The sequence below is a fragment of the Enoplosus armatus genome, chromosome 17 (genome assembly GCF_043641665.1).
Source record: "Enoplosus armatus isolate fEnoArm2 chromosome 17, fEnoArm2.hap1, whole genome shotgun sequence".
Classification (NCBI taxonomy): domain Eukaryota; kingdom Metazoa; phylum Chordata; class Actinopteri; order Centrarchiformes; family Enoplosidae; genus Enoplosus; species Enoplosus armatus.
This window is the reverse complement of record NC_092196.1, coordinates 13,874,459-13,892,040: the sequence shown is the minus strand read 5'-3', so window position 1 is coordinate 13,892,040 and position 17,582 is coordinate 13,874,459. Positions and strand designations below refer to the sequence as shown.

Below are 17,582 nucleotides of genomic sequence, written 5' to 3'. Positions count from 1 at the left end.
AGATTTCCTGTCTGACAGGAAGCAGCACGTGAAGCTGGGGAAACACGTCTCAGACTCGCGGACGATCAGCACCGGCTCCCCTCAAGGCTGCGTTCTTTCTCCTCTACTCTTCTCCCTGTACACCAACAGCTGCACCTCCAGTCACCAGTCCGTCAAGCTCCTGAAGTTCGCGGACGACACCACCCTCATCGGACTCATCTCTGGAGAGGATGAGTCTGCCCACAGGTGGGAGATTGACCATCTGGTGACCTGGTGCAACCACAACAACCTGGAGCTTAACGCTTCAAAGACAGTGGAGATGGTTGTAGACTTCAGGAAGAGCGCAGCCCCACCTGCCCCCATCACCCTGTGTGACTCTCCAGTGGACACTGTGGAGTCCTTCCGTTTCCTGGGCTCCATCATCAGCTGAACATCAGCTCCCTCATCAAGAAAGCCCAACAGAGGATGTACTTCCTGAGGCAGCTGAGGAAGTTTAACCTGCCACAAACAATGCTGGTTCACTTCTACACTGCCATCATAGAGTCCATCCTCACCTCCTCCATCACCGTCTGGTACGCTGCTGCCTCCACCAAGGACAGACGCAGACTGCAGCGTATCATCCGCTCTGCAGAGAGGGTGATCGGCTGCAACCTCCCATCTCTTCAGGACCTGTACTCCTCCAGGACCCTGAGGAGAGCCAGGAAGATCGCTGCCGACCCCTCCCACCCCGGACACCATCTGTTCGACCCCCTCCCCTCTGGCAGGAGGCTGCGGTCCATCAGGACCAAAACCTCCTGCCACAACAACAGTTTCTTCCCCTCTGCAGTCAACCTGACGAACTTACATTGACACCCCCCCCCCCCCCCCCCCCCAGAACACAAACACAAGTTATACGTTATATAACCCCCTGCGTTACATTAAGGCACCCACCCCCTACTGGACACTTTACCTGGACACTTTACTTTATTCTGGTCACTGCACTGTTGTTATTTATCTTATCTTATTTTAATTTTTATTGTTATTCTTATTTAGCTTTTATATTCTACTTATTTGTTATCAAAACAATAGCACCTTCAGACCACAGTAAATTCCTTGTAATGTATGTTACTTGGCAATAAACAGTTTCTGATTCTGATTCTGATGAGAGGGACTGTGGTGCACTACTGGCACTAAAAACAGGACAGAAGAAGTTAAAAACATTCAACATTCATTTTATTGGTTTGGTTTTTTTGAGTACAGTGGTTATTTCTGCCTTTCTGGCATTCACAGACACAACAGATAACAATAACTGGGAACACAAAAAATATAGCTTTCTGATAATATCTGTGGCTCAGTCTAGTAGTTACAACAGATACAATAGTAACTCTCCGTACCTGATTGACACAAACGTAAATACAAACACTTAATAAACATGTAAAAACTGTCCAAAACTGGAACTAATACTTTTGAAATTCTGCGTGGTTTATAAAATGACAATAACTATTTACATTCAATTTGAATAATTATCATTTAAAGAAAAAAAAACATAGTGTATGAGTCAACATTAACAAAAATAAACACTGATTATTCAAACGTGTGATAAAATATATAATATTGATTATAATTAAAAGGTTCCATTATGTACGTTCAAGTGCTATTAATAAAGATGCACAGGAGAGCCACTGGGCTCGCAGCCACTTCGGCTCTCCTGTCAGAGTGGCATAAATCAAGGTGCAGCTCAGAGAGTCAGGGGACAAAAGTCAAAGGTTATAAAATTCAGTCAAACCTCCACCTCTGAGACACAGTCAAAGTGGTTAGTACAGAAAAGTGGTAGTGATGGGGAAGGAAAGCTACTCGGTCAGATTCCTCCCCATCACTCCCTTGGTTAGACAAGTAAGATAACATTGTATTACAGCACAAATACTGTTTTCTTTTCTTTGCTTACGAACAGGTTATTGTTTAGTCATAGTGATGTAGGGCAGTCTGATAAGAGCAGCGGCACATCAGGCCACTGAAGGTAAAGATGGTTAGAAGTTGAAGCCAGTGCTTGTTCCTTATCACTGCCAGTTCTGTCACCTGGTACAGAGCTGTCTTTACATGTGAGGTCTAATGGTCTCAGTTCACAGCTGCTGGGCGATGTTTTCCAGGCTGGGCAGAGGGTCAAAAACAAAGTGGAGGCTAGCGTTTTTTTCCTCTCTCACCCAAGACCAAAGAGCGACCAGTTCTGCTTAGAAGCTAACTAAAAGGACTGACCGAATGCCTCCATCACAGAAAAAAAGTTAAAACTGGAAACTATCAACATTAGCAGCTTCTAAAAATCCTCTTGAAAAATAGACACTTTTATTTTTTTCATATATAAAAAAATATCTGTAATATTACTATGCAGTTCTTTTCACTGGACGGGTTTGACTTACAGTCAAATGTGCTTCTTGTGTTTCACGCGTGAGTGTGTGTTAGATTACTGTGTGAATGTATGCGTATCAGTATGCCCAAAAGAGCAAACATGTGTTAGATTGTACTTTAATAGTATCATTCTCTTAGAATGATTCCCTTTCGTAAAAACTAACGTTTTTCTCTTTTCTCTGCTCTTCACCTGTGCTATCTAACATTCTGTCTGTCTTTCTGCAGTCCATCTTCTCTTCTGATTCCTGGAATGATTGCATGTGCCTGCTAACAGACAGTTTGCTGGCTGGACAGTGGACTCTCCAGAGACATGCTAGTGGGAGACAGGTCTGGACGGGCGCAGGGCTTAAACATGGAGGAAATGTAGAAGGCCTGCAGGCACAGACACAAAACATGTCAGGAAATATACACAGACCACACACGCTGTCAATCATTCACTGTTTATAAACACCATGAGAGATCAGAGTGAGGAAAATGAGGGAGGGAACCTATTGTTTAAGCTAAGAAGCAAATCCTGTGAAGACAGAGATAGCAGTTATTCAAGGCTATTTAGACAACAGTGATTTTCGACATACCACCCAGTATGCGGTGAGCCCTCCTTGGATGAAGCCTGTGAGGACGTCAGTAGGGTGGTGACGGTAGTCAGAGATACGGCTCAGGCCGGTGTAGATGGCGATCATCACTAAGAGGAACTGTATTAGCGGGCGCAACAGCCGAGCTCCTCGCCACGACAACCGCGCCTGCAGGTAGAACTGCAGGAAAGAAGATAAATATTGTAATTTGTTACTGACTTTATAATTACTACAGAAAAGTAATTACATGCATGTGGGTGCCTGTGTGTTAATGTATGCCCCACAAGCATAAACTGATGATTATGTCTTATAATTCAAGTTCTATAAACACAGGCAGAGCCCTTTAAGTGAAACATGGCCATCTCCTCAGTCTGCTAACCCAGAGGGGAAAGAGAAGCTTGGCACGAGTCCATTAACACTATCTAAACCCCATTTCCTCCTTTTGTTCATCCTCATCTCCTGCACCAGTGCTGCAGTACAGAATGGATGTTTGTGTCTGTAAAAATGGGGTCACAGGGTGAGCATGATGCAGAGGCAGGGCTTGCTTTATGAGGTGGCTGGAGGTCTGTCTGGACCCATCAACAACTCTGGAGCACATGGCCTACATTCCTGCAGTGAGGCCGACCCTCACCGGGTCCTTCTCTCCCTTTCCTATCCCAACTGAGAGCAGGTGTCATTGATCCTGTCTTAAACACTAGCAGCTGGCCACTGTCCGGGTGGCATGTAGCTACAGGTTTGACGACACAATCTCTCCAGGTTGTCTACAGTCTGCTGAAACACTAGCAAGCAGCAAACTTCCCTGCAGTGTGTGTGTGGAGAAACAATGGAGTGAGATGCAGAGAGGAGAGAAAACAGGTGTAACAAACACAGAGACTGTTTTTCTCAGACCACTTCTTTCCTTCAGTACTTTACCCTTTTATTCCTCTAATTCAGTCCTCCCCTACTCATCCTTGTCTGTCTCTTTCTGGTCAGAGATGAGCTGCTTTTCATTTAGACTTCTATAGTACACAAATGCAAATAGGAGAGGCAGTGATTTTCTTTTCTCCTCTCTTTGAATTTTGCACAGCAACATCCTCATTTCATTAATTTTAGCTTTATTAACAATAAAATATTTAAGTCACCTAAAACTATATTCTAAGGGTTAATGACGGGGAATACATGAGGAATGTGGACATTTTATGGTTAATAATGTGCTTTTGTCTCCCTCTAACTGTCGTTTCTCTCCCACAATGCACCCATGCCTACTGGGCAGAGCAGTGTGAGAGAAAGAGAGAGCTTGGGGGAGGCTGGTGGGGTTGAGAGGGTGTCTCTTGCTGAAAGAAGCCTGTCGATCTCTCAGCAGGCATATTCAGCCCTCCACCCCCTCCTCTAAATGAGACCCACAACAAGGCCTCCTCTGTCTGCGTAGTCTCTTCATCTATTCATGTTCCCTGTGGAAAACATTCTCCCTCATTCTCTTACTCTCCCACTCTCTCCCCTCCTCTCTGTCTCTCTGTCTCACCAGCTCTTTCAGTTTGAAGCGGGATGCCTTTGGAGAATTGCTGCTCTCAAAGATCTCCTCCCTCACGATGAGGAAGTGTGAATATATTCAACAGCACATGTCTTGGTGTGTGTTTGCGCATGTTTAATTAGCTTATCAAGTTAAGTTGTGCACAGTGTTGTTGGCCCCGAGGGATTGGTGTTGACTCTAATAACTGAAACGAAAGTGAGAGCTGTAATATTCCCCCAACTTTGTAAAAACAGTACCAAATACTGTAATTACACAACACAAGCTCAGGTGAATGTGAAGGTCACATTCCAGATGTGTGTGTGTGTGTGTGTATTTAAAAGTAGATGTGACTTACCGCCAGATAGAGCATGGTGTACATTGCGAAGGAAGCATGGCCGGAAAAAAAAGACTTCCTGAGGGGGTAATATCAATAAGATTACACATTAACTGGATGAGTCAAGCTATTGTACAGTATACCCCACCCTTAGTAAACAAACCAAATCATTTCTGAGCACACACACTACACACCTTGCTTCCTCCACCATCTTCTGATTATCCTGCCTGCAGACGACCTCGGGCACATAACTGCCCGGAGTGCAGTTGATGGACGCATAGGTGACGTTACAGACAGACATGAAGTTGGGTCGCAGGCGTCCCACACTTAGCTTGGCCATATTGGTGAGAGACTGACCCACACAGCAACCAAACAGGAAGCTGCCCAGCTCCTTGTACAGGCACGACACATAGCAGTTTCGCACAAAAGCCCGTGAGTGGACACCTCGGTAACGCACCCGGTAGCATTCACCCAGTGCGATCTGAGAGAGAAATAAGACAAGCGAAACTGGTTAACATAAGTCATACAGTACAGCTGCACAAATACTGAAACAGTGAAAAGTATATTTGTTTTACTAAAACACACATGCTTCATTACATCATATTAAAGCGATGACAACTTTTAACTCACTGTGCCAATACTTAACAGCTGTCATTGTCTCACCGTTAGGCCAGTGATGGCTATACCACCAGCAATGAGCAGGCCGTCAGGGATGGCCTCTCTCTCCACGTAGGGATAGGTGATGCTGGAGTCTCCACAGAAGAGGCCTCGTCTGTACGGAGTCACTGCCTTCAACTCACATGCAAAGAATGGGATGGAGGCTGATGAGATGTGGGGGAGAAAGGGAGGGGAGGCAGACAAAAAACAAAAGATGGCTTGATGAATGTCTGTGAGCATGTGCTCTGTGCAACAAAGATCACAGGGTGAGAGAGAGAGAGACGGAGAGAGCAAGATACAGAGATAGTTGGTACAGTCGGCTAATATAAAGATGGCCTTCTCCTGCCTCACAGGAGCAGCTTTAAAGAGTGTCAGTCATCCGGTGACATGATTTCCAGATTCCAGGGGGATAAAGCATTCCACACATAGCTGCTTCCACCAGAAGATCAGAGAGAAGGAGAGATGACAGACACAGAGAGACAGAGAGACGGGGAGATGGGCATGACAGTGGAGAATTAAGATGAGGAAGGAGGAAGAAGATATTAGGGGGCATGTTAAACAGGAAGTTTCACTGTGCCAGAAGAGGACAATAGGCCCACTGTAGGAAGGGCATGGTATTGTTTAGCAATGACACTTTGTTCCAGTGAAAGGCAGTTCAATCCATCTAATCTTACATCAACAATTAACCTACATATGTGTTCACTATGTTTCCTGGCTGGTCACTAATTAAAAGAACTCTGTATCAGGTGAAAGGCGGTCAAGGTCTGGCACACTTAAGCAAACAAACCTCACCGCCTGATGGTGAAAGTTCATAGGGTAAAAGTTGCGCCACATTTTAATGAGGGAGATTGTGCGTTTGTATCCCAGAAACTGAGGCCGAGCTGCACAGCTTTTTCTTCTGTGTTGTACTTCAAATAGCCAATAGCCCTGTAAAAGCCTGCCCAGCCTGCTCCATTTCTCTGTCCCTTATCCCATGTCCCCTCGTCACCCCATGGAATGCAGCGAGAACATGGGACTAATCATTAACCTCTGTGCCTCTTCCTGTCATCCCAGGCCTGCTGGTTGGCTGGAACGCACCCAGGCCAAAACACTGCTTCTGCCAGGGAATCTCTCAGAGTACGTGACTGAGTAGTCCACAGGATACACACAAAAATACACACTCGAGCATGCAAACAATGGCACACAAACATGTCTTTAAGCTTGATAAATCAACAAGTATTGACGGGCAAAGAACAGGACATGAATACCTGACCTACTAAAGGTAACTATTTGCACTTTAAGATTTGTCCACATTGGCTTTGTCTCGGTTTTAGCCATCATTCTGTGTGTTTGCAATCACAACCATACAGTCCACTTGTAAAACATACCATATCGGCCGCTCAGCCTGATAAACAAGGATAACAAGGGAAATAATCATGAAGAGGCAACTCTTAACTGCTGTGTGGCCAATAGCCTGACTGGATTAAGAATGTTATACTGTTGTCAAAAGCATGTGTTAGTGACCTGTGTGGTCAAAGTCATGCTGCCCTAACAGAAAGACAAAACACAGATAAAAGCCAGCCCACTTCCATATATGTTAATGGGGGTAAGAAAGTGAGGGAGGGAAACACGTTGCAGGCAGATAGCAGAGGCCGTGACGTCAACAGAGAGAGAGATAGAAAACACCTCTCATCTGACCCCGATCTCTCACTCATTCAGTCGCCACGTCCACAGGCGTCTCCTCACACATGTAGCTACATAAATTCAGCTCAGTCACGCACTGATGTACCTCATGTAACACACACGGCCACATACAGGTCACATACAGGTGCTGTTTGTTTTTTTAGACAAAAGGAATTCATCATCTGTTTTGAAGCTCTGCTGTTGTCTGGCCAGGATTCCTGTCTTTATAACAAATGCCAGTTGAATCTTGTCAAACAATAGGATGATTACTGAGTGTATTAGGTAGAGTATGTAATGCAATCCACAGAAATAACCCTTCTGTAGTCAAATCTTATATTGTAAGAATCTTGTAATGTTGGATTTTGTGTTGCCACCATAGTTAGTAGTATGTTGTATTTGACTGCATTATATTACAGAAAAGGTGATGTCATCTCATTGCTAGGATGACATATTTCTAGGAACAGTAATATTAAAGAAAACTGCTTGCTTGAATAATTCTGATTAGTTTATATCGGCTAAGATTGCTGGGAGTATTAAATAAATACTTTGGGAAAGTCCTTTTTTCTTGTTCGTTTAAAAATACATATCCTGAATGAGGGTTTCCTGGTTCTCTTCTGCCACCTGCATAAAATGCACACACCTCTCTTAATCTCCTAATCATAATCCCTTTATCTGTGTGTATCATACCTTGGTGGAGACCTGCAGAGATACGGTCTGGTTCGTCTCTGGTTCAAACTGAGTGGGTGTGGATTATTTTCATTTGATTTTAGTGCACTGCGCTCCATTTTAAATAGGTTTTAAATGAAAAACTATCCAACACACAGTCAACAGTCACAGTTTGTGTCATTGTAATTTTAATATTCCAAGTAATACCTAATAGTGACATATTGACCATTGATTGGGGAATGAAATTTAAATCTACTGATTGTATAATCGGCATTATACAATAAGTAAAGCAACTGTTTTCAAAGTGTCATTTATGCCCAAAAGTGGACAGAGCAGCTTATAATGAAGGGCTTTGTAAGCCATTTTTACACAGACTCGGACATGCTGCATTTTCTTCTGAAATGTGTTTTTGATCAAGCACATCAAAGGTTGCAACATAAAGTACAGCATTTGACATTTATTCTGCCATAAATAAATTGCTTTGGATGAAATCAGGTCAGTTTTGTGGCACATAGAGACCTTTTTTGCTTTCCATATCATCCATTAACAGGCTTACTCCTCATCAGATTCCACAATATGGCCAGTTCTCTCTCAATAATCAATATTTTGCTGCATTGACAGAGAAGTAATGGACAGATTCTCCATTAAGGACCAAACGCTCTGCGGTTACAGTAGGAACGTGGACTTCTAAAGGGATCATTTTCAATACATATGGAGGTCTAATGGGAACCATTAAGTGCTGAGCCAGATAACAGCATATTTTATGACCTAAGGCCTGCCAATACTGATGGTTGTGAAGTCCATGGACAAACTCGGCACTAATGGCCAAAGATCACGCTACTGTGGCAAAACTGTTTGCAAAGTTTTGCAATAAAATGAATTCACAGAATTGACCTCAACCAAAGTTGTGTCACAAATTCTTAGTACTGTAAGATAAATAAAAAACATAGCGATAGTGCTGCAGTTATACAAGTTACAAGTTATTCAGTATCTGCACGATCCTATACAAATTACAAGCTCCTGTGTCACAGTCAACCTCTATGCTTTACAACTACATTAAAACCGTTTTCACAACAAGACACAAAAACACTCCAGAGACCCTCACATCATCTGTCAGGCAGCTGTGAGCAAACCTCTGCACCTGGCCAAGACATGCTCAAAAGAGAGCCAGACCAGGAAAAGCCTGCGAGGGGACCCAAAAAGAGGCGGCGTGGGTTGGCTCACTCTGCCAGGCCAAAATGTGCTGCTTGCTGGGCCTGACACTCAAAGCAGGAATGCTTTCAAATAGTCAAAAGGAATAGAAAGAAAGAAGGGGGGGAAGAAGAGAGGGAGGGAGGGAGGGAGGGAGGAAGGAGAAGAGGAGGAATGAGAGCAGAGGGGATATGTGCCTCACTCTGAGAAACTCTTCTGGTTCTAATTTACACATCTATGACCACAGCCCAGAATGAGCTCACTGTGAGAGAAGAACAACAACAACCAAAAGCAAGAAATAAAAAAGAAACCTATGGAGAAAGTGATTAAAGGCAAAAAAAGAGGGCAGATGGTAGCTATTCATCGACATGCTTTACGGTCATATTGCTAAACATCTGTTGATCAATACAGCATCGAAGTAAAAACTAGGCTAAAATTCATGGCCAGGAGGCTAGAATTGACTAATGGGTGTGATGGCAGTAATACTGGGGTGAGAGAACACTGGAGAGATGGGGCCAAGAGAGATGCGGCAAGGGTTCCTCTACAGAGAACAGCAGACGGAGGCGATTAGTGGTGGTTCTGGAATGTGAGGGTCAGAGATCTGGGCTCTGCTGGGACCCGCTCTGTAAACACGACCCCACCTCAACCAGAAGAATACCCCCAACACACATACACATAAAAACCACACTGGGATGCAAACAGATCCAAACCCATAGCCACATAGACTAACAGACAACCAAACAAACCGCCAAAAAAACCCACCAGCACCTGGAAGAAAAACTAACCAACCAAATAAACCACGCTAAAGCCAAACAATCAGAGAGACATGCATTGAGGCGAACAGCCTATTCGCTATCACAGACCTAAATTAACTCCTGTGGATGCTGCTGCTGTCGGACAAGCATGACACTGAGCCTAAAGCTATATCTAAACCACAGTAATGACCATCTGCTTCATCACACCCAATAATGTTCAACTGAACAGGCCTCGTTCTACATTTGCCCTTTGATAGAACTGGAGGACAAACAATTAGTGACCTGTCAACGCAGGTCCATCTGGCCTGCAGTTTTGGACTGGCCTGGGCTGTGCAGCACCCTTCAGGGGCGGTCCACCCTTGCTGGGCCCCTGATCAGCTTGCATGTGCCAATGTTTCCCAACTAAATTTTATGCTGCTTTTTTACCTTCAAGTCAACCTTGAAAAAAAAGTAATAAAGAGAAGTGAAGTGTTGTAATTTGAATCTTTGCAAACACGATAATCCTTAGTAACAACATTACAAGAAGCAGTGTCACAGCCTGCCTAACATGCTCATAAAGCGCAGTCTGCAGTTGGGCTGGGTGGGCTTGTACTATTATTTGTTCAATAATGACTTTACCTGCACAAAGCTGCCAAGATAGCCTTGATTTGTTCTTTCATCTAATCACTATTCAGTTTGAATCACTTTAAGGTCTTTGTTTGTAGAGGCAGTCTGGGAAGAGACTGTATGCACCATCAGACAGACTCAAGCACACAAAAGAGAGAGAGAGACACACACACTGTTGTACTGTAGGGCAGGTAACACTTAAACAGGAGGTGAAGTCATTCGCATGAAGGCTATGATTATGATTGGCAACCATAAACTGCCACAAACCCAATTAAATTACTGTGCGTGTGTGTGAGTGACTCCCTGTTCATCCTTGGTGGCCCAATCCAAGTAGTGGAGAGGTGGGATGAGGGTGAGTGGTGGCCCCCTGCACTCACACACACCCATTTCTGTTTCCATAATTGGCCAGATCTGTTTTGTCTGCCCTGATCGCGACACAAAGAGACTAATCGGTGAAGAACAAAAAGGGACTGAGGAGCCAAAACAGGCCTGGATCTTTGTTAACCATCTGCTATCATCAGCATCTGCTATGCCTGGGCTCCACACAACCTGTTTAAGTAGACACCCACTGCTTCTTTTATCATGGCGCATTACCAACACCAAACAAAAGTGTGAGCAATGGAAGGCCTTTTGTTCTCTAAGACATATGGTGCACCTCATATACAGTGACATACAAAGACAGGGCACCCAAAAAGGCCAAGAAAGAAGCAGTGAGACTGCTGAAAGTGACCTGCAAGCTTGAAGCTTGAAGCTTTTGGTGCGCAAATTCACAAACTCAATCATCAAAGTCACACGTAGCAAAATAAAGTGTGTGTAAAGTAAAATATAATGTTTCTTGGGGGCAAGGTACTTTCGACTGCCTTTATGTTGCTTTACCTTCCACCAGCACACCAGGAGAACTCTTGCCACACTGTTACTGCTGGCCAGTGGAGACATGCTTCCCACAGCTGCTTCTGTTCTCTCCACACTTCACTGACCTGCTTCCTGGAGCCCGGATCTGGAGTTCAGGGCATGAGTGGGGAGGTCTGAAGTGGGCTGTCTGTCTGGCTGTCTGATTCAGCAGGAACATAAAGGACCCGCCACTCTGGTATGTACCTTGGAAACTTTAAAGGGGCTCTCTGGTGGTTTTTGTGGTGTGAAGGTAAGGGTGTGCGCAGCGAGGTGAGGGCTGGCAGTCTGCAATGTGAGAACAACACACGGTTGAGACTGTGGCTGAGACTGCAGGGGAGGTATTTGGCATGGAGCAGCCTGATTGTGGTGGTGCTGTATGTAAGGAAAGAGTTGAGGGCTGCAGGGTTGTTTTGTCAGTGTGTTTTGGTTTGCAGGAGAACATGCAGTTGGAACAACTTCAGAGTGGAGCTTGAGAGGATGAAGGGAGGGAAGGCTCCAGCAAATGAGATGTGACACAATGATAAAATGGTCCCGATGATGGGTAACCATGCTATGGCGCCAAGGACAGTCTAAGTCTCCTTATGGGGGGACAGACAGAAGAGGACTAGTCATTAGTTCTGCAGGCTGTATTCGGATTCAGGTAGATACTTTGATGGTAAGCCTCTTCAAACCCATTCTAGCTAATGAACACTGAGGGTTAGAGTACACATCTTTATTCAGTCATTACGACTAATACCTATGGACCACCCTGGGCACTTATGGTACCATCATCGAGGAGAAGACTGCAGCTGCCTCATTAAAAGTACATTTGAAGCTATTTCCTGTCTGAACCGTTCCTATCCCTCAGTACCACTTCCTCGGTAGGACATGAGCAGACAGCTGTGGATAAGATCCTTCAGGCGCCCCTGCGTCTGACCTGTGACCCCTACTGTAGATCCTCAACCCCTTCTCTCTTTCCACGCCTCCCTCTACTCTCCCACCCCGGGGCTGTTCACTCATTCAGGCTCTCACTTGCCCCTCAGCCTCCAGGCAACTGAGACATTTCTAAGGCCTGAGCTGGCTCTGGCGTGCTAATGGGGGAAGGAAGACGTATTGACAGCGAAAAACATGTGCCCATGTAGTCGATCTGAGGAACGGTGCAGCTAATGGATTCCTGCACCTCTGCAGTGCTGTCAAATGGGGAGGCGATGCATTAATACACTAACAAGGGAGTAAGCAAAATCATTCCTTCCACTAGCTAATGACTTGACTGAGCCCTTTTAATGGCTGTCAGCCGCAGAGTGACGCCAGCGTGTTCCATAACTTCAGAGTGTGTTGGATGAGGGCCTAAAACATGCAGCAAAACATTACCGGCAAATTTGTCAACAAACAGCACGCACATGGCAGCTGTAGTAGGGTGTCGAGCCACGATGACGCATATACAAAAACACCCACACCCACACTTTCACTCATAAACACACACACACAGGAGACAATTTAATATTCCTGGCCCTACACACACCGACATGCTGTGACGTGTTGCTGTCTCACTCACTTGGCAGCTTTCTCTGCCAAAAGAACAGCACCAGGATTCCTCTAACATAAACCTGCCACCCGCCCAAAACACACAAGCAGACATAAAACAGTCACACTCACACACCTCACTACATGGCTAGAACACCGTCAGTCCCGAAATAGAGTTTGCCTGAAGAAAAGAGGAGACAAAAGGAAGGGGGCACAAGCGGAGATAAACTGGACAGAGGGAGCTTTTAGAGTTAAGATCACTTAGGTAGATACCGGTCCTCTCGTCCTGGCATGCTGCTTCACGTCTAGAACAAAAACTCACACACAACAGTGATCAACTCATTCCAGCTTTCTCTTTCTATAGTATCCCAAAACTAGTTGTTTTTACTATTGACAGAAATGACCTTCTTGTTTTAAATAGACAAATCTATGCAGTGTGTCTACAGTTTTGCATTATTTTAACCCAGCCTAACATCTTGTGCATATCAAGTATGAAACAGTTTCAAACAATTAACCTCTACAAGAAGGTCAAGCCTACAGACAATCATAAGGTTCCTCTAAGCTGTATAAGCTAATAATGGGCTTTAAAGTGCCACCTCCAATAATTTCCCAATTACCCTCAAGAGAGTCAATAACTGGCTTTATTGGGGTGATGACAGAGTAAGGACCACCTGTGCAGGAGGGAAACAGCAGTGCAGGCTGGGAGGCCTGTCCCTACATGCTCAGCAGATATGACAAACGCCCGACACCTCCTGACCTCTGGGTGGCTGGACGCAACATCTTAGATGCAGCCACAGGGCGCAGACTCTGTCAGCTCTCTCCTGGTCAAACCCCTACAGCACTGCTACCAGGAATGCATGCACACACTTAGACACACAAGCTAACACTTGCACTCTGCAGCTACCATGGAACTTACTAACACTGAGCTGAACCAGGACAATCCATCTCTGTGAAGCATCCCTCGTGTGCATGTCGGAACAACCCCATAAACAAGACTGCCTTATTACTGGAGTACAACGTTAGACAAGCCCCGTGTTGAGTAAGAGTGTGATCAGGTAACCTGAGTTAAAGCCTCAGTTAATATCCTCAATATCCCAGCATTCCACAGACAAATTAAAGTTCATTCTTAATGCCACACCATACTATATGTCGACACTTTAAATGTAAAGTAAATACTAAAACGCATGGAGAGGCTGTGAAAACCTCAGATCATTGTGGAACCCCTCTTCAGCTGATGACATAATGAGGATGGGATGCTTCAGGGTGAAATTCCACAGTTACAGTAGTGAATGAGCCCCTTTAAAGGATGAATAATGCCGGCGGGTCAACCGTCTAAGGGAATCTGATGGTGGCATTTTTAAGGGAAAATTGGGTTAGTCAGAGATAAGAGGGTTTAGCTAAATGAAGGGTCCAATTCATTTCCCCGAAGTGATGGCATTCACTGCAGACAGCCCACAGATGAGTCAAGGTCAGGCCTGTGCTGATAACTGACTTGATGGTTAACAGGGCAGAGACAGGCAGGATGCAGTCAGACAGCAAGGAATCCATAAGTAATGTCATTACTAATAAGGTCCACCAGTAGAAAGAATGGGCGTAACAATACCTTACATTGTACTATATCATTCAATATTATGCTCTCATTTCAGTACACACAGTGCATTGAACATTTCACCACGTGTGTTGTGGTTATTGATGGTTATATAGATGATAACTCTGGTTTTGCTTGATAAAACTGTAAAGCACTGTTTTTGTTTTTGCTGCAGACAAACTACACTAAATAGTTGAAGAAAAAACCTCAAGTTTTCATCTCAAACTCTACTAACCTAAAACCTAAACTAACTAAACCTAAACTGAAAATGGAAACGTATCACCCTATCAACTCAAACCAGGTGAACTCCTTTTACTTTTTGATCACAAGACTAACTGACTCTCTAAATCCTCTCAGCTGTGTCCTGCTTAAGGCTCAGTGACTCAGCCTCTGTGTTGTAATCTAGTCAGAGGTGGGAGAAGAGGGGTCAGGGCGCGCAATTTTGTTAGAAAGCAAGTGGCGTTCTCAGTGCTTGTCTTAGGAGGAGAACTGAAAGAGACAATTTCCTCCGTTGTGCTGACCGATGCTGGGTCCCTAGCTACTTCCTAAACACAAAACAAAACTGCTGAAAAGTGAACATCTAATAGCATACCTGCAGGGGTTAAGAATAACACGACAATGAAACTAACTGCCTCACACTGTCTTTTTGTCGTTTTGTCTGCCGTGCTACTTCCTATGCCTTAACTGCCAACTAGGCTGGGACCTGTCTGTCTGCCTTGACGGGTTCCTCCTCTCTCGTGTTTGCTGCCAGTCCGAGTAACCACTCACTCACACAACACCGATGCTTCCTTCCCTATCATAGTCATGTGAGATGACAACATGAAACCTATGAAACTGTATTTTGTCTCACTCTTCACCAAATATCACCGTCCAGTACAGCAGGTGCCAAAGTGAAACTAGGAACCTTATCTGAGAGGATTTCAGATAATTCTTCACTAGACTGAAAACAGGTGGAAAGTAATTAAGTACTTTTATTCAAGTTCTGTAAGAGTCCAGTACAATTCTGAGGTACTGGCAGCTCACTAGAGTATTCCCATTTTGTCACACATTTACGGCACAACATTTGAGAGAGAAATATTGTTCCTTTTCCTCCCCTTCATTTCTCTGACCGCTTCAGTCACTAGATTCTTGGCAGATAAACATTACACATGAAAACATAGAATAATCTTCTAAAATATGATGCATTATTATTTGAATAACCTAAAAACATGAATCACTTCTACCAAGCACAACATGGACAAAGTTACTAAATGTAACTTCTACTTTGGGAACTTATGAACATGTTACTGCTAATAATTCTTCATTTTCAGCTTCACCGTCTGTTTTTGAGGTAACATTTAAACATTTTTTAAGAGACTTTTTCTGCCAATGAAAAGTTCACTCTCACTATTACAGTAATTTATGAACTGTGAGGGCACAATGAGAGAATGTGTAATTGTGTTCATATTAAGCTTAGCTTATATAACTGTGGTAATCCTGCCCAACATAATGACATTTATTTATTTAATTATGCTGCTCTATATTAAATTGATAAGCACAATTTGACCAAATCTTATCAGACAGAGGTGTCTGATATTATATGTCTCCATATAATAGATAGCGCAGATTCATTTGACTTTTTATTATCTATATATACTGTTTTCCATTTATCAAGTAAAAATACAAAACATTTTTCAATCTAGCTTTCCTCATTTGTAAATTTAAAACTTTTGGGTTTCTTGACTTCTGGTTACACAAAATAAGCAAAAATTCATCATGTGATAATTAGAAGTAGGTTCAACATTTTAAAACTAAAAATCTTTTGTTTACTTCATGGAAAACAATAATTACTTGTCACAATTATCTCATTAAATCCACTGTCAAATGGAATCCATTAGTAATGTCTATTGAGACTAATTTTGACCACTCCTTTATTATGGTTATGTCAGTGGCCCCTGACTTGTTGTTACTGAGTGATGTTCTCCTTGTGAAAGCTGCTGGTTAATGTTATTGAATGAGCACTGTTAATTGTTTGTGGCTGACATTCAGTAATCCTGCAGTGAGACAGACTGAAGCGCTCAGTGAACAGAGGTAATTTTCGGCACGAGAACACAAGCACGGGGCATGTTTTTATCCTAATTCCCACGTTCTTCTTTGGGGGTTACCATGGGAACAGATGAATTCCCGGGACAACTCTGCTCCTGCCAGCTGAGCCCCCCACCTCTCTCCTCTGTCCTGCCCCCACGTGCACCGAGGGGACCAAGCTGAAAGTTTTCTGCCCGTTTGAACAGTTTCCATTTGACTTCTGGAAAAATGCTTTGCAGCGTCGTTAACTTCAACAAATCCCCATCCAGTGTGTGTTTTTTTCCCTTCGTTTAACCTCCTTATAACCTCTGAAAGGTTGATATGATCCACAACGCTGGTGTTGACATATTCTTGCAATCAAAAGACAAGCTGACACGCTTCTTTTCAAAATGTTAAAAGTTGATTATTGTAAATTCAAAGCTTTAAAATGACGAGCGGTCTTTAGTGTTTTTAAATTGGAATTATGGTAAAACTACAGTCATTCCGCAATAACACAAAACTGTTTGCCTGAGGTCAAAACTATTAATTTAAAATAAGTAAATAGACCAATTCTTACCGACACAGAGGCATATTAAATCCAAACCGACAAGCATCTTCCTCTTGGTGCAAAACGAGCTCTCCTCCTCAGGTTGGGTGAGGAAATGCTTCCCCGCTCCATTCTTCCCCTCCGCGGCTACTCCGCTGTCAGTTAACCGCAGCTGGAGGTCCGCGTCCCGGGGCAGCGTGCTGCTGTGGGTGCCGGTGGAATTGAACTTCTGCATGTCTTTAACTTAATAAGTTAATGACAACTTGTTTAATAAGCAGTTGCAGCGAGTCTGTTTTGTCGTAGCTAGCTGGTGAATGATGGAAATCCTCAAACCTTTCAGTCCGTCCGTCGTCGGTGCAACAAATCCATGTCAACAAAAGTTTGACAGCAGCAGACCCCGGCCAGCCAACCAACCAACCAACCGCTGGTTGAGGAAACGTTACACGTTTGTTATCAAAAAGCAAAAGTGCAGAGAAAAAGAAAGCTGGACGCTAACTGGAAAGAGGAGGGAACACAAACATCGGCTGAACTCCTCTACAAACTTCTTGTGAGTGGGAGCATGTTGTGCTCTCCGCTCTCTAAACGTCCTGAACACAAAGCGCTCACATTCAAACATGAATCAAAAACAGGACTTTTGGCTCAAACTTTCAAAATAAAGTGCGTTCTTGATGAATGATAGTCTCGCCCCTGGTCGAGTGACTGCGAGACATTAATTTT

General features: G+C 43.9%; 1 protein-coding gene across 1 annotated transcript; it reads right to left on the bottom strand.

Annotated features, from left to right (window-relative positions):
- Positions 1–1,174: 1,174 nt before the first annotated feature.
- On the bottom strand, positions 1,175–17,249 carry ppap2d (phosphatidic acid phosphatase type 2D). The gene is made up of 6 exons (XM_070923111.1): positions 16,896–17,249; positions 5,420–5,577; positions 4,951–5,237; positions 4,778–4,835; positions 2,937–3,113; positions 1,175–2,733 (listed from the first exon to the last, which is right to left on the bottom strand). The coding sequence occupies exons 1-6, from the start codon at positions 17,098–17,100 to the stop codon at positions 2,629–2,631; spliced, it is 990 nt and encodes a 329-aa protein (XP_070779212.1). The 5' UTR covers positions 17,101–17,249; the 3' UTR covers positions 1,175–2,628.
- Between the last annotated feature and the right edge of the window lie 333 nt (positions 17,250–17,582).

Bases quoted from the DNA above. Each gene is read 5' to 3' on its own strand.
- ppap2d (XM_070923111.1), bottom strand. From the start codon at position 17,100: ATGCAGAAGTTCAATTCCACCGGCACCCACAGCAGCACGCTGCCCCGG. The intron at 5,578-16,895 runs GTAAGAATTGGT...ACATCTCATCAG, and splicing joins TTTAATATGCCTCTGTGTCG to CCTCCATCCCATTCTTTGCA. The intron at 4,836-4,950 runs GTGTGTAGTGTG...TTACCCCCTCAG, and splicing joins AAGATGGTGGAGGAAGCAAG to GAAGTCTTTTTTTTCCGGCC.